At 38.1% G+C, this 17,870-nt stretch overlaps 1 protein-coding gene across 2 annotated transcripts in view; it reads left to right on the top strand.

The window, feature by feature from the left end:
* The window catches only part of LOC118235160 (CUB and sushi domain-containing protein 3-like), a 211,847-nt gene that overhangs the window by 81,446 nt on the left and 112,531 nt on the right, over nt 1-17,870 (top strand). For both annotated transcript variants that reach the window (XM_035432226.1, XM_035432235.1), the window contains exons 18-21: nt 2,757-2,926; nt 3,276-3,435; nt 8,225-8,416; nt 16,031-16,157. In XM_035432226.1, coding sequence (XP_035288117.1) covers nt 2,757-2,926; nt 3,276-3,435; nt 8,225-8,416; nt 16,031-16,157 — 649 coding nt within the window. The remainder of the gene's footprint in view (nt 1-2,756; nt 2,927-3,275; nt 3,436-8,224; nt 8,417-16,030; nt 16,158-17,870) is intronic.

Below are 17,870 nucleotides of genomic sequence, written 5' to 3'. Positions count from 1 at the left end.
CAGCAAGTGCCCTCATCCAAGGGCATACGCAGTTCATACAGTACTGTAGCTCGCATTGGATATAGTATCCATGTATCCATCTGGGTGTTTACTCAAGTATTTCAGGTGAGCTGCTGTGTTTTATGGTACAACAGCAGCACCACACCTTTGAACTGAACCCACGGACCTCTGGTTGTATACCGTCTTCTTTAACCGCAAAAATATTGTGTCAGGTAAGCTGCTTACATGGGTACAATAGAAGAAGGGGGTCCATTATTATTTAGTTTAGTGCAGTCACAGGAGTCTGTTCTTTTAACGGTAATGTCAAGAATGTCCTGACAGTGAGCTCAAGCTTTTTATTATTTTCTATGGTACAGAAAAAGCTGAAAAGTTGACATGCAGCTTTGCAAACAAAATGTATGAAAAAAGAGTGCAGGTGGTACTTTTTTCTGTCAATTCATGATAGAAGGCATTTATTTCTCTCTTTTGTTATAGTTTTATTTGCTGTAGCTGGAATATATTAACTGCAGAAATATAATATAAAATTCATATCCTCCAGGAACCATGGAATGTGTACCTACATTCTTATGTCCCTGTGCTAGTCCCCATGTGAATTGTGTGTGAATGTGTGATTTGAGAACTCACAGCTAGAATTCTGTGCTTTTTCGTGGATGAGTTTTGTTCTTTTAAAACGAACTGTAATAATTTGTTTTTGACTTCCAATGAAAAAGTGTCTGTATGGACAATAAAGCTTTCTGGGTTTGCTAGAGGCTGTTATGTTGGCTATCATATATTTTCCTGCGGCCCTGATCTTTCATTCTAGCCATTGTATCTTTTAGTGATCCCTGCTCTTTGCTGCCTTTGCCACTTTGTCATTATAGAAGGAAGCATTTTTACAATGATTCCTTGAAATGAGTTTCCTCCGCATTGCCTCCTTAGTTCTTATGAACTCTCAGTTTAAACTGCACCTTCCACAACTCCCCAGTTTCTCGGTATACAAATCATCGGCCATTGTGAGGGCTATGTGTGAGCAGCTCAGACAGGTAAAAATGACCCCTGACACAAGTGCATGCAACACCATTAATTAAAGAATCAGGGAATCTACTGCTGCTGTCATCTGCTGCTCTTGTGCTTCTCCAGACTGATGACAGCTGTTTATTTAGTGGTGGTGTGTCAAAAGATTCCTTCATTTATTGGATCCTGCTTATGCCAGGTTTTCTGAGTGGACATGGAATCTAGATGAATGGATTTGGATGGAATTCTCTCATCAAATCGGAATGTGGGTCCTTGATGAGACGTAGTTCTGTCATATTCTGCTTCTCAGTGTTTCAAGTGTCTCTAAGAAAGAAAGACTGGGCAGGCTGTTATTCGTTGTTGGCAGCCTGATATATATATATTTTTTTAATCAGGACCGTAGGAACTAGGTGTATCGGGAGTCCCATTTATTTAAGACTTTTTCTTAGAATTCAAGCAATTGATTTTTTTTTTCTTTGTTTATCAATGTAGCTAGCTCTTCAATCTGTGGACTTAACTAGTACACGATTAACATATGTCTCTCATACAAACTACTAGGTATCAAAACCAGGTTGAATAATGTTAGCTGGTAGCTAGCAAGAAAATAATGAACATTGGCTAGTAGCAGTAACACAGGGTTTGTCACACCAGCGGTTTAAATCAGAGAAAACCAGCTACTGCAAGTACTTTAATTTCCATGAAATGCTCATAACTAAGCTCCTGCCAGCAGTGCAGTGCTTTGCTTTGCTGCAACTGTTTTAACAACCTGAAAGCTACTTAGCTGAATTTATACCATTCACCTTTTCTGGTGAATTTACACCATTGTTCAACTGCTTAGATTTATAACAATGACATCAAATTGAACCTAAAGATTCTAGGAAAAAGGCAGAGGCACTATTTAATCAATACATAAATACTGTTATTCAGTGGTAATATAGTGCTATGCTTACTATCCATGTTTGAAAAGCACTTTGTGTCAACTACCATGCCAATGCCATGGCATTCTTATTTTTTTTTAAATGTTATTTTGTTCACACAGTACTGCATGCTTTATAGTTTATAATGACACAGTGTGTGTTATGCACATATTGATTAGCTATATTTGTAATTTCAGTACATACAATAGTATGTACAACACTCATTCCACCATCTGTATGACCGTAGCAAGATTTCTTATGGTGCTTGAAGGTGGGAGACCATGATGGAAAACCTGATGACATGCAGGCAAACTGGTGCGGTAATGTAAGGGTTAGGCTTCTCAGCCCAGTCCCTGTACTATGTTGAGTAATCTCTTTCAAATTCTGGGCTAAACCAAGGGTGCAACTCTGCATTCAACAAAGAACACCATGGAAAACGTTAGGCATGTTCCATGATAGTCTGCGCATCATACCCCATTTTTCCTGACAAAAATTATGCTTCCTTGCCTCTCCACTTCAACTGATGTTGAGCCTGACAGAAAAAGTGGCTGCTTTGCTGCATGCAACTGTATTGTTGTTTGAGCTCAGTTCACCACTCCCTATTGAGCACTTTCAGGTGCTGCGAATGTACTGGCTTAATATTCATACACGTTGATACAGACTACCACACAATTGAAAAAAAATAAAAATAATAATAATGACTCACTGCTAAAAAATTTCTAGTGTGGGTTTTCAGTGTGTACTTCAGATTTTAACGTATGTATAAATACATGTAATGTTACAATTGAACTGATGTCACTCAATGCTTTCTACATCTTGCTTTTTTTTCCTTTTTTCCTTATGTAGCGGAATGCGGCTCCACGGTACAGGACAATGACGGAATACTGTTGTCCCCAAATTACCCACTGAACTATGACAACAACCATGAGTGTATCTACAGCATTCAGGTGCATGCTGGGAAGGGAATCAACATTACAGCCAGAGCATTCCATCTGGGGCAGGGAGACTACCTCAAGGTAACCTGACAGACAAGGTGACAAACTCGACAGACAAGGAGATTGCTCTCCGTAACTGTTTTCACAGCTAGCTCTACTAATAGTTTTCAAGTCACTAAATGGCTCTTTGAAACTCGTTGACACCGAGTACTGAAATCAAGATTCTTTTTTGTTTATCACACATTTTATTCTGGTTTTCAGAGCTCCCAGTATGGTGTGAAATAGCTGGAGTTGCTGAGTTCATAAATAAATGTCCTTTTTCTGATTTGTACCACTTGGTTAAACACAACACATTGTCATAAAGGCTGCCAGGTGGTGCTTTGAACATGAAGTCTGCGCTCAGTTGATTGATGTTCTCTGCTCTCTGCAGATCTACGACGGAAAAGACAACACAGCGCAGGTGCTGGGCATGTTCACAGGGTCCGCCATGCTGGGCCTGACGCTCATCAGCACCTCAAACCACCTCTGGCTGGAGTTCTTCTCTGATGCAGGGGAGTCCACCGGGCAGGGATTCAGGCTGCTATACACAAGTAAGTGACACTCACCTACAACACAAAGAATGGCACAGTGCTCCAAAAGCTCATGTTTTGGACAGTGCGCAGTACAGCATTATGGTGACTGTTCAATGTCTTTGATTCTGTTCTTACAGAAGTGATTTGCAAGGAAAGTAAATGTCACAAATGGGAAGACCTCCTCCCTTTCTGCCCAGGTTCTGTCCACATCCTAAGATCACTTGACTGGGTTTTAGTCAGAGGGTCAGACCACTGAAGACATTCCGGGGGAATGGGGGGGATCTAATTTAAAATCTCCAAAATCCCTTTTCTGTCCGCGGTGAAATTCGAGCTGGGGGATTAAGTTGTTTGATGTCTTAGTAAAGGTCAGCAGAGCCCAGGAGAAGCAGAGTCAATCACAGCTCACACAGACAATGCAATTTCACAACTAGATGAAGCTGCGGATTGCAAGAGTAAATAAAAATGGCATTTTAAAACAGAGACAGTTTTGCTGTAGGCCAGGATTTTACTGGTGCATGCTGGGAGATAATTGCCCATAATTTTCTGTGGTTGGCAGTAATCAAGTGGTACCCTGACTGGTTATGTGAAGATACTGGTGGTACAGTGAGTCCTTTTGTGATCTCATGAAAAATCATGGCGCAGTAACAAGTGAGGTGTGCTTGAATTATATATTAAAAGTAAATGAGGTCTGACATTTCACCCTGTGGAAATTAAAGTAGACTTGAGCTGAATACATTTCAGTAATATATTCATTTTGTTGAAACTGAAGTTATTTTTTTCCATTAGATTTCTAGTGTCATTGTCAAATTGCATGTGCAATAATTAGAGACATGAACCTCCACGACAACACATATTTGGTGGTTCGAAGAATGCAAAAGGTTTGGGGATGTACACTTGTCAAATGAGGAAAAAAACGAAGGGAACAGGGCTCATTCACAAAAATCAATTGATTCAATGGCTGCCTTGGTCAGCATCCTGAATTTTAATTTATGATTTTTTTTTTTAATGAATCACATTGCCATTCATTTCAAAATACTTTTTTTGGCAGGACCAAGCAATTGAACAATTTGAGAACTTTATGTATTCTACCTGTTTATTATAGTATATTTTCTTGGAAAAGTTTTTTACTTTAGCATCTTTGTGCCTCATATATAGCATATTTTTGCTTCTTTTTTTGTTAACGTGCTTTGGGCTACAGATAATTTGCATGAAAGGTGCTAATTTATTATTAATTATTTTCCTTTTAGGCTGCAGAAAAATGGCATGTTGCAGTTCAATCAATATTCAGTTATCAAAATCAATATAAACATTAATTACATTTGTACAGACATTTTCAAATAAATATTGATTGAGATATTGATCTCAGAATTGAAATTGATAGATCATCTATATCTGTTCATTTCTAAAGCCCTGAAAATATATGTATAATTTCTGCAAAACAAGGTACAACATAAAAAAATAAATAAAGAAAAGGCTTATGCAATTTCTCTCTCTCTCGTGTTTGTGTGTATTTTGCACATATGGAATAATTTTATGATAGATTTGTTTGATGTGATAGAATCCATCCAGCTTATTAACAATCATAAACATGAGTTGTTGGCAAAGACATTGAATACAATAGCTTAAATAGCTTTGTTCCAGCTCTTAGCTTGGAACAAAATAAGTTGAGACTCTTCATCATTAATTTAAGTGCCTGCTACCTGACTCCCTCTGCAAAATAAACAAAACACCCCATAACTGATGACATTCTAAATAGATGTTGCATATTTCAGAAATTGCAGATCAGATATTGGACAGGTCAGCTGAACTTTATTGTTATATTAGCTGATGGATGCACATGGGGATTAGTGAATATGCATCGTTCCAGCTGTGTACTGATTTACATGACCAAGCAGATCCCCATAGCAGTTTCCTTCCTTCATTTAGACTACTCTGGGATAAAGGTGCTTCCTGTTGAAGCGTATTCGAATACAGATGGTGCTGAAGATGTCTCAGATTTTTCTCTAGCACTACAAGCAGTCCAGAGAGCTAAACTTGATGTGAATGGTGATGCAGCCTAGGTCAACATGAATTTGCTTGCAGAATGGGACTGCGTGCCAGATCAATGTGCATTGATTTGGTTTGTGTTTGCCGGGATGAACAACCCTTTAATTGGTAAAGGATAATGAGAAATGCTAAATAACAGAAATGTGGTTTTCCCAAGCAGGGCTGGTCAGAAATTCAGGGAAAGAAACAGAGAAATGGGGGAGCATTGTAGTGCCAAGGTTTGAAGAGAAACTGCACTCCCCTCCCCCAAAATGCGCACACACACGCACACAGACACACAGACACGCACACACACTTGCTGTCATTTACTGTCAGGGACCAGCTTTGTGAGAGCAAGAGAAACAGACACAAATCACTTCAGACATGAGTGTGTGTAACCTCACAGTCAAGAGCCTGGAACATGATGAGTATCTCTCAGACGGCTCCAGTAATGCCTACACCGGGGAAATGTGTCTGTTTAAAAGCACTTTAAGGTTTTAAGGTTTGAAGTTTTTTCCATCTCAAAAAAAGAAAGAAATGTATTTCCCTACAGCTTCAGTAATGGCCAGACTGGGTAAATGTATGCTTAAAAGGTACTTTTAGATTTTACAATTTATTTAGATATTCTTCGTCAAACCAAATCCCAGAAAATGTATATGGTTGTGCACACTGTAGTAAACATTGATAAACCAACTGCGTAAGGCCTAATTCTTGGTGAGCTCATTCTGATTTCTCTTTTCTTTATTATTCATTTCAGGAAAACTTCAGCTTGATTTCAAGCTCCATTTAGTAATATGTATTTTGTGATAACCTTATGGGAAATTATTGATAGTAATTTAAAGAACAGCCATGGGTGTTGAGAAGATCAAGGCTGTTTCCTTCACTCTTTCAAATATGTCAAGTCTTCTGACTGCGCAGGATGAATTAATCTGAATGTGGGACCTTGAAGGGCACCTATTCAGTATTCTTCTCAGGGAATGTCCCAAAGAAGGGTTGGGGGTGGGGGGCAGTATTTTTCTGAACGTATTCAGCTCGTGCACCGTTGACGTTGAAGGAACAGCGCAAAGGTAATTTACTAAGTGGAGGCAGTAACTGCTGTGTGATTTATACCAAATGTGACGCTTGTAATATTATCATAACATTCAACGCTGAGGAGGGAAACGTTACGAGAGAGCTAGATAAATCACAGCAGCTGCGTGGGCTCACGTGATCCTGCTCTGTTGCAAAATGATGCTATGTTTCTCACAGGAGAGGAGCACAGATGCAACACAAGGTCAAGTCTGTGGTCAGGATCACGCGACTGCCAACCCCCATATTTAGTGTTCAAACCCTGAACACATTAATCAATGAGCTCATAATATTTCATTATAATTGTACTGCCTGCTCGGGAAGGGAAAATTCCCAACTACAGCCACCTATAGTTTAAACTGATTTAAAGATAGATATTCACTGGTAATGACTGAATTCATTCAGCTCGGAATGGGCAGCGATGACAGGAGGAGACTGCAAACTGACGTGATGCGCTTGAGTAGGCCTGCAGCACTTTTCCAGCTCCCTTCTGCTATTGCACCTTCAGCACTGCCGCAGTCAAGACTAAGGATATGCGTTTGGCTTAGATTTGAGTGTCATTAGTAGGACGTTTCTCACCGGTTAGCTGTTAAAACAATAGGTTTTGATTAAATTCAGTCAACATGCGGAGTCAAAGTCATGTTAGGACAACTGGAATAAAATTGGATCACACCACTGTTCATGTAGGATCAATTCTAATGAAAGAAGTAGGCTGTTAGATCTGAACTTGATTTTGAACTAAAAGTAACCATACAATGTATGAAATGACCATGTTAATATTTATACATTCTTTTCATGGGTAATTGAGATGTATTTTTATATGTTCAGAATTTGAATGAAACCATTTTCTTTAGCTAGAAAGCTATATTAGTTACATTGCAATTTCTATTTGACAGCATGAGGAATCTGTCAAGGCTATCTGTCTATCTTTGTTGGGCTCATCCCTTGTTTCGTGTGGGGGCATATTTTTGATTTCACTGTGCACAGCTGCAGTGCTGCTGTATGAAACTGCTTGTTCTACTTGTCCTGTATTGTCTCATAAAATGATCAAATGGGACCTCCTCTTTCTCTCTGGGCATGACATTTTTTAAAGGCATTCAATCTGATTTAGAATTTTCTTTTTTTTTGGGGGGGGGGGGGGGGGGGGGGGGGTCACAAAGCATGTTAAATGCATAGTGTGTTATGCTTTTTGCAACATTTATATTCTTAAACTTTGAGCATGTTATTGGTTTTTGGTAAAATGATTTTTTTATTTATTTTTATCACGTACCTAGTCGAGACAACGTCAAGTTAAATCCCATTTATATTGCCTGGCTGAAGTAGAAGCCTGGAGTTATTGATGCTGTACAAAGCCAGGGTTGAGTAAGCCTGCAGACAGTGTTGCTCTCCTGTACAAGGGTTGAGCAGGCTGCAGAAATTGTGGCCCTCCAGGATCAGGGTTGAGCACTGTATCAATGTCAACGCGGCATCCTTCCGAGAACAGGTTTGAGTAATGTATTCCTGTAGATGTTGGTGTTGTTTAGAATGAGGGTTGAGCATCCCTGTAGACACTGCCCCCTCCAAGCCCAAGGGTTCAGCTTCTGTGTGTTAATGACTAAATGATGCAGTGGGTCAGTGAAGAGCCAATCACAGCATGATTTTGGTGTGTTTGGTGTGCCTAGTCGTATGCCTTTGGGAAAAATAATTAGTTTGATGCCGATTCCCTCTCTCTCAGGTTTCGAGCTCTCCCACTGCGAAGATCCCGGGGTTCCCCAGTTCGGGTTCAAGATCAGCGACCAGGGCCACTTTTCTGGCAGCAGTGTGGCCTACAAGTGCAACCCGGGCTACACCCTGCATGGCAGCAGCGTGCTGAGGTGCATGACAGGAGAGAGACGGGCGTGGGACCACACCCTCCCCTCCTGCATTGGTATGTGACACTCCCAGCGACAGCAACATTCCATTAAAGTACTGCACATGAAGGAGTACGCCACAGGCATTCTCAGAGCTAATCCGAAGGGTTTTAATTACACACAATCTCTGTGTAATGGAACTCTGTTTAAAACTTTTCCATTTGCAAGTGAATGAAAACAGCTCTTTGGTTTTTTAATTTAAAAAATTTATCTTTGAGAAAGCACTCAGTGCTGGCACTCACACTGAAATCATGTCTCTACACATGATTTCTGATCAAAATTCCTCTAATGGATTCTGACAGCCAGGAGAAGTGAAATTTTGTCAGTGACTTAAAATAAGAGGTGAGATTGGGGCATCATCTTTAACATCTGTTTTTGCGGCAAAATTATGCAGTTGTATAATTATGCAGGAATATTTTTTCTTATGTATGTTATAATGTGGTTCAGTTTAAAGTTTAAAACCAAGCGCTAATTCATGGTCCTTTATTATGGTTTGCAGGCTGTGCATCACTCTGCCTCTTTCCCAAGGTCTTTCTGAGGCCTTAATTGAAAGCACTTGACAATTCAATTCCCCTTTCAATTGGAGATTGTGACAAATAGCATGTTTAGTTAGCCTTTATGTCAAAACAAAGGGATGTCTGCTGAATTTGCATGATTACTTATTTAAACCAGCCTGCTGGTTTCCATAACTGTGTGACTGTTAGTCCAGTGCAGGGTGTTGCATGCATTTGGCACAAACAGAAAACCTTAATTGAATATTTATCACTCTCCCACTTACCTTCCAGCAAATGTAATTCCTGCTGTACATTTCAATAATTTCTTCATAAAATTAATTATTTATTCTTCACCTGAACACAGTTACTTTATATCCATATTTATGTTTGAAATATTCTGTTCTTATGTTCTGACTTTTTTGAAAGTTAATGGAAAATAAATAAATCCCAAGATTCATTCAGACACTAAGCACTGTGCAGTTTGCTTTCAGATTCAATTAAGCTAACCTTTTGTGCTCTTAATGTTCTGCCTAATGCTCTTAACATTTAACATCCAAGAAACGGTAAAAGGTATGGGCTGACAATTGTGTTGGGGACTGGAAGCAGGATGTTCTTTTAAAGAAAAAGTGAGCTGAGCTTCTGTCCAATTAATGTTTTTGCCAAATGGGAGCGTATTAAACATGCATAACTCAAAGCACTGTATTTTGGTTGGAGTGTATTATATTTCTTTACCCGCCCTGAGTTAATTTACCTGAATAGAATGCATTTTCCAGTCACAGTCCTGGGGTGGTTAATAGGCTTGGTTAACTGTCATTTACCTAATTTACAAACCATCTGCAATTTTGCTCGTGAAAGTATACCTAACTCTCATGACATACTCCTCAGTTGCGGAGAGCATCAGGTAGTGCTTATTGGATAATAACATTGATTTTAAAAATGTGACTGCATTTGTGTTTGACAATGCAAGTTGTATGTTAAAATTATATAAGATCATCCTGTAATGCTTGTTGCCAAATTCAGTGCATTTAACTTGTGCATTGCCCCCATTTTGCTTCTAGCATGTAGTGTCTGGTCAACTAATTTCCCTAAAGTTAACAAATTTGTCTCCAGAAAGTTTTTAAACATCTTCCAAGCTGGTAATCTGCTGCAGAGTACCATTCAAAGTATCCTTTGTTTTTGCCCCAGATTTGTGGAAATGGGTATAATATCACACCAAACACCGTTGTGCTGACAGAACTGAAGGCGTTATTGACGGATAAGGGTTTTGAGATTCAGTTCTTCACAGAAAATGGCTGGTTGATATGATCCAGTTATATGAAAGTCATGTCATCAGAATCCACAAAACCTGTAATAAAATTGAACAGCTTACAAATGAATTTCAGCAGACCCACAGCACAAACAAAACAATAAACCACCAGTGCGCCAAACTTTTAATGAAGTTAAAGAGGAGAAACTCACAAGGTATTACAACTCCGATCAACTCAAACATAAACCATGTTTCTATCAACCAGTTCACAATTTTTTTAAAGCTGTCACGATTTTTGATCCAAAGCAAATGTGCAGACTTGATGTGTCATTCATCCCACTATCCTCAATTCCGGGTTTGATGAAAACCAAGCTGGGCAATTACAAATTACAAAAAAAGAAAACAATACTGCAATGTCACTGGGTGAATTGTGGGACCATAAAAGGTAAAATGATACTTGGCTCTGGTAACAAACTCAGTCAATGCAGAAAGATGTGTGTCTTCCTATGCACAAATTTTCACCAAACATCATGAATTTTAATTTTAACTTTGTACATGGCAATCACTACTTTTATTTAATTTAGCTTATTTGTTTTAAAATACAGCTGCCACAAACTATTTTCATATTACTGTACTAAAATGATTCATTTTTTAAATTTTACTTATTTACTTTTTCAAGTAAAATATTATATAACTGCTCTCATTTTTAATCCAGCATTTCCCACTGCTTCTAACAAAAGCTAACATGCTCCAATTTAAAAACACTGCAGCATGTCCATGGTAGTAAGTAACCAAACAGAATTTATCACAAATGTTTTTTGTAAACATCGCTGTCAATCATCATCTGTGCTTAATTATTGCCAATTACTTCATCAATTTAGAGGACTGAGGTGGTGCAAATGAGAAGTGGCTTGACAGAGGCTATTGCGACTTCTATCTAGCAGACATTACATCACATTACATTACAGGCATTTAGCAGAAACCTTTATCCAGAGTGACTTACACAACTTTCTAAATAGCATTTACATTGCCTCCATTTATACAGCTGGATATATGCTGAAGCAATTGAAGTAGCTCTAGAGTACAATGGCAGTGTCCTACCTGGGAATTGAACCTTTGACCTTTAGGTGGCCCTATTATAGTTTGCCTAATTGAATCCTACTCAATGCATGGAAATTTATCATTGCCAAATTTTAAATTAGATTTTTATCTTGAAAATATTATGAAATAGCCATGCTCAGTCATATTTATAATGCACTGGCAATCTCTGTCTTTGTGGACATTGGCCGAATCCATGCTCCTCTGCCTGTATTTGTTCTTCTAAAATGTTTTTGGGATGTTTCTGTGCAGGATGCTTTTTTCTGTGTGAGGAGGGGTGGGTGTGCCTACAGAGTACATGTGTAGTTTGAACAAAATGAATGTGTAGAAGGCAAAACATGTTTTTCTATTTTAATCCTCTGTACTCTCAGTGCATATCAGGTCAGAATTTCAATCTACAATGTGTGTGATGTGTTCCTATTTCCTTTGATTTCATCATTTCAGTTAGTTAAAATGCTGTCAAGCAAAATTAGTCAGTTGTGAAGCCATACAAATTTCATTACTATAATGGATTTTATTTTCAGAAAAGTGAGGTGAAAACATTTTTTTTTTTTTTTTTTTACTATAAAACTGTTGCCCCACTCCCTGTACAATACAGATTTAGCTTGCTGGTAGCAAAGACTCTCTCTTTGAACTTGTGCTGATGGGAGTCCACATAACAGAGTGCTTTCGACAACGGGTTAGTTGAGGTCCATTTTAGATGGGATATGCTCAGTCCCATGTTGGGTGCCAAATTTATAAAAAATAAATAAATACACAAATCCTATTGTGCTAATATGCTATTCATCTTATTTCTTTAACAATTAAACTGAAATGTAATATTTCTAATATTTTACTATGTATCCATTCCCAGGATAATTTGGAATTGCTAGTCATCTGCAGCTTCAGCTACGTAGATGCAGACCCTACTGCTGATTCGGGAGAATGTAGTCGGCTGCTTCTTTTCACACCGCTGACTACAGCTGAACTCGCATAGAGCAGCATCTGAGGAAGGCCTTTCACAAGGAGCTTTACTCTAATATATGGGCTCCCAACTGACCAGCAGGGTTCGCTAAATAGCAATGAACCCTATCCAACGGTACCATCCCATTCCCTGAGCAATGCAAACACCTGTTAAAGGCCTGTTAAAGAAGCTAAAGGCCACAGATGGCACTGGCATGGTATGGATTCAGTCCATTTATAGGCACAGTGTGGTGCCTTAATCAAATGAGCCGTTCAGCATTCCCAGAATTTTCATTTTTTTAATTCAAATGATTAACAGGAAATCTACCATGCTATCTATTGTGTTAATTTTTAAGCAAATGTTAGATAGAGGGAAAATGAGTCAAGCTAGATTTGTCAGATTTATGCAACATGAGAACTGCATGCCAGCCATACAACAGCCTATCCATACTGAAGTGATAATTATGCACCATTAAAAGTATGAGTGAATGAAAATGTATTTGAATACTGTTACTTATAAAGGCATTGCCACAAAGTAAGTTTACTAGATACCAGTGACATAATTATGTTGTGTTGTCACAATTTTTACATATTTAAGTTTATCCACTATAATCCATGAAAATTTATTTTAGGATATTGTACTATGCTGCTGATGAAAGGCATGTTTCCTTAAATAACAATCATTATGACAAAGCAATGAGGTTGTTTTAAAAAGTTTTTAAAAGATGCATGGTGCATTTGAAAATGGAGGTGTCTCTATCATAACATTCAGTTCAGTTTTGAGTTATAAGTTGTCTACAATGATTCACAAAACTTGCGAATAACACTGATATTCAGCTGGGAAACAGATGGATTGATGTACTGTAGATCCGATCAACTAACCCAAAATACAGAACGCCCACAAAATAGGCTATAGTATCTCTAGCCATCCAGAACAGCAGCAGCAACATTTGAAGTTGCTGCTTTGGGTTTGACTGTGAGCATGTGAATGATATATGCGCACAGATAAGGTGGAATCTGGAGTGGCAGGCAGAATTATATATTTTTAGTATTTTGAAGCAGCTGTATTCCCATCTAAAAAACAAAGTCGTGACGTAAGTTGTGACAGTATGACTTTGCATAACCACACCACAAGTGTGTCCTTAAATCAATCAGTGGTCCAAAAATAGCTGCGCAAGGAGAATATTGGTCCAGGGCGTCAGGAAATGAAGAGGAAGTGGACAGTGCATTATGACGCAAAGCATGGCACGGTTTATTTACAAATAATGAATAATAATGAATCATATCACAAGTTAATTTTTTATTTTTTATTTGTTTTTGAGAAAAGTGAAGTAGGCCATCCATTAAGCTGTTAATCAATTCTGTATGGCCTAAGTTGAAAAAAATAAAGCATTTTCATGGATCATAAAGCATGCCTTTAGAATAACTGAATAAAGGACATTTATTAGCCCTGGTACCTTATCATATCTTAGAACCCTTCATTCTCTCCCTGTACATTTATGAAATATATTTTAAGCTGTGATTGTGTGGAAGAAGGTGGTTATTGTAATGGGGTGTTTCTAATTGATATCAGAAAATTCATAATGTTACGATGAATAAAATGTGCTCTAAATTTTGTTATTCAAGCCTAATTGAACAGTGCGTTGTTTGCCAAGTAGATATGCAGATGAGGATGGATGCTAATGTGACTTAGTTCATTAATATGTGCTGCAATTCCAGCCCATATATTTTGTGGACAGCCATTTAAATGAGTTAATGAAGTGATCAGGAGGAACTGTAATAACTGCGAACCTTGTGTGAACCTGGGCTAGCCTAGCTCTCCAGGGGTCTTAAATTGAATATTGCCATCACCATTGTGGAAGCTATTACTTCACACTGGAATCTCCAGAATGAACCTTGAGAATGAACTCCACTCTAGCCTTATTTTATTAAGTCTGTAGATACAAATCTTTCAATGCTGGCCCTCTAAATTATAGTCTACCTTTGGTCTTTTTGTGGACCATTTGATCTCTTCTGTCCCTTCTTTATTTAAAAAAAATAGTCGACTGTCACACTGTATATAAAGTGCACAAAATTTTGATTTTACACCTCCCCTTGGACCGCTTAGCCCTGACAACTTGCAGATTCCGATAATCCACACATACATTGTCTTGATGTGGATGTGATTAACCTTAGCATGCAGTGCAAAAATAACCTGTCTGTATTTGACTGTTCACAATAAATAAATAAAAATATAAAATGTACATTTTTGAGACTTGAAGTGTGATAAAGGAAGAATGCATGTCTTGATTACAGGGCAAGTGAAAGCTATTGGCCAAGAAAAGCATCGTATAAAAGGATAACACAGGGCATACTGTATATAGCTTCAAAGGAAGTGAGGCAGATCTTGGTGAGTCATGAAAGACTTCTGTGAGGGGTCAGAGCCACAGGACCAGCCTGCTGACGAGCAGGTGGCTTATGACTAGCCAGCTCAACTCAAACTGCTCACAAACAAATGCACCAATGTGTCAAACCATACATTAAAACACGAGTGCATAAGAAAGTACCTTCTCTTCTGGTCCGTTATACTGGTTCCTTAAAAAGCTAGGTGAATTTTGATCGACTACCATGCAGTTTTAGAGTGGGAGGTGTAATTTATCAGTGGAAAGCGTGACTGTTGGTGTTTAATGTTTGCTTTTTGCTTCAGGGATAGTAAGTGAATATATGCCTTTTACAATGAGTTTTATAATGCAAAACCGTGGTTGCTATGTCCGTTTGCTCTGTTTGGTTGAGCAGTCGGTCAGTGACCCTGAGGATCATATCTCTGAGATGTATTGTAATGAGATTAGGAAATGGCATGGCCACCTTGTATTGAAAATGTATTGCTAACAGAGCAATAACACATTTCAGATATAACATATATACAATAATATATTGCAATTCCTATTACTGGAACCTAATAATTATCTTAAATTTATACAGAAAACAAGTGTAACATAGTTACACATATTTTAAATTCAATATATATTTAATAGAATATCTGTAGCTGTTGTGAAGAAAATAATTGTAAGTGTCAACTTTATTCAACTGAGTCATTTATTTTATAATATTGTGTTTCACAATGAAAAAGGAAAAGGAAAACAGAAATTGAGGGGAAAGAAACAAAAATGCTACTTATTTTCTTTCTCAATTTCTTTGAATCATATTTTAATTTTTTTCATTGATTGTCCTCCATACATGCGCACTGTTTATCTTGTAGTCACTTTTATACTGTCGTCTTATATTTACATGACTTCAATATATATATATATATATATATATATTATTGAAGTAAAACATTAGACTTTTTACACACAAAATATGTTTCAATATTTATTTATGACAATAATTTTAAAAAATCGCATTGGGAAAAACACAGGGGCCATGGAATTATAATTCTCTTGCAGTGGGGAGTAATTTTAAAACATGAAACAGTAATGCACTCTAAACATGTCAGATTTATTATTATTATTTTTTTTTTTTGGATGATCCAATAATTGTGATTGGGTTGTTAAGGGAAAGCAAAGCTTGCAGTTGCCAAGGAGACACAACTTTGTGGGATAATAATAAAAGGCTGAAAGTAATGTCAATTTCTTTATCTCTATAGCCTATAGGACTTTTTGCTCCAATTTCGCCATGGGGGCCTGGCAGTGCGATTTATTCTAATATTTGGTGTTAAAATATTTGGCATTTTTTCTTTCTACGGTTGATGGAGTGAGGGCATATATAGAGCCAGAGTACATTTCTCTCAAGGCTTCAGGATTACAAAGACTGGTTCTTGGGGTAGGTCTGAACCAGGCTGGTCCCTAAAGTCATTTCTGATTCCCTTACAGCGGAGTGCGGAGGCAGTTTCAAAGGGGAGTCATCAGGAAGCATCCTATCCCCTGGCTACCCCTTCCCCTATGACAACAACCTGCGATGTACCTGGGTCATCGAGGTGGAGACTGGGAACATTGTCAGGTACAGGTGACATGCGAGCATATGCAACACCTTTAAATCACAGGGACATGGATTTGAGTGTTTTCCATAGCTGCTGCTTTGAAAAAAGGCATTGATCTAATTGGCCATCTGGTAGGCTTGGGTGATTTTCTAGATTAATAGTTACTGATAATGATCTCCATGACTGGTTGCAGTCAAAGTGACATATGATGGAACAGAATGTATATCACATGAACATTTATGTCACATGAAAATATCTGATCAGCAAGCACACGTAAAAACTTCAGTTGTCAGCCGTTTGGTTTGTCACACATTCATTCCTCACAAGAACCTTCAGTTCAAACATAAATATGTAGATATGTAAGGTATAAGCACTTAAGGTATTTTGGCTCAATGCGGAGATAAAGCACTTAGAAGTTGGATGGGTTTCAAGAAATGCAGGACAATTCTCTTAAGGCCCCCCTGTCTTCTGGTAGAACCCGAGGCAAATTCTGAAAAAGAAAACAATGAAAGAGAATATCAGTTTCAGTGTCTGTCAGGGGAGGGTTAGGAGGAAGGAGTGGGTGGAATTGGAGCAAAGAATTGGAGGAGGAGAATTTCAATGGGTGCCTTTTGCTCATCGTCACTGCATAAGCTTCTTTCTATTCCACGCATCGTATGCATCAGAGGCCTGGGGGATATGAAGCTTAAAGACATCCTCTTTATGTATTCTGTTTTTCATTGCTGTGCGGAGGTGAAGCGGCATAACCTTGAGAACAAACAACCAGACCAGTTCTGTGACTAGCCATCACAAATAGATTTGAAGTCAAGGGTTTACTTTCCTGTCCTGAAGCCTAGAAACATGTCCAGGAGCGTTTTCTCACCACCCAAAGGAAACATGTCTTGAAATTCAGCTTAAAATAATAATAAATAATAAAAAAGATTAGAATTCCTGCCTCAGGCTTGCATTTGCAGGATTTTCATTATGGTCTTGTTTTATATTCACAGTACCTCACACCAATATATCATAGCCTGGCCCTATATACATATGTAGCAGTGCCAGGCATCGGTCCAGTAGAGGGAATCAGTGCAATCTAGGGCTAGAGTATCACTCAATATGGAGATTATGAAACACTGGGTGGTGCTTTGGCAGTCAACTTTAAGTCCAACTTTTTCACTGTAATCAGTAAGGTACTGTAAAACTTTTCTGTTATTTACAAAAACAGTTGAAAATCATTTTCTCATCAACCTTTATTCTGAGTGACAGACAGTCTACAAAGTCTCAGACCTTTTGAAAGAATATGGAAGACACAACTGCCTTTGATATTTAAGATGAAATATTTTTTTGTAAAGCTGATTGGAGTTATTAGACATAGGTATATCAATGCTTGACAATTTTCTAAATACTAATAAATACTACCAAGACAAGAATTATCCTGTGGCTTCGTGTCCAATGCTGTAGTTGCCCTGGATTGTGTCCATAATGCCCATCAATGATTAACTACCCACAATGCCAAGTTCGACACTCCCCAATTTAAAAAGCCTTAAACTCCCAATTTAAAACCATTCATCAAAAAATAAATATTGTACTTTGACCAGGTTTTCTCAGAAAAAAAGTAAATTTTCATCATGTTAGATAGCTTGTTAATGAGTTAATTCAATGCTTAGCTTTCCATCCGATATATCTAGCAAATTACGGGCCGGGTTCACAGACTAAATCAGACTAAGTCACAAATTAAGTCTAGTCCTAGGCTA

This window comes from Anguilla anguilla, chromosome 1 (genome assembly GCF_013347855.1).
Source record: "Anguilla anguilla isolate fAngAng1 chromosome 1, fAngAng1.pri, whole genome shotgun sequence".
Lineage (NCBI taxonomy): Eukaryota > Metazoa > Chordata > Actinopteri > Anguilliformes > Anguillidae > Anguilla > Anguilla anguilla.
The sequence above is the reverse complement of the archived record's forward strand: the minus strand, read 5'-3'. Positions and strand labels throughout refer to the sequence as shown.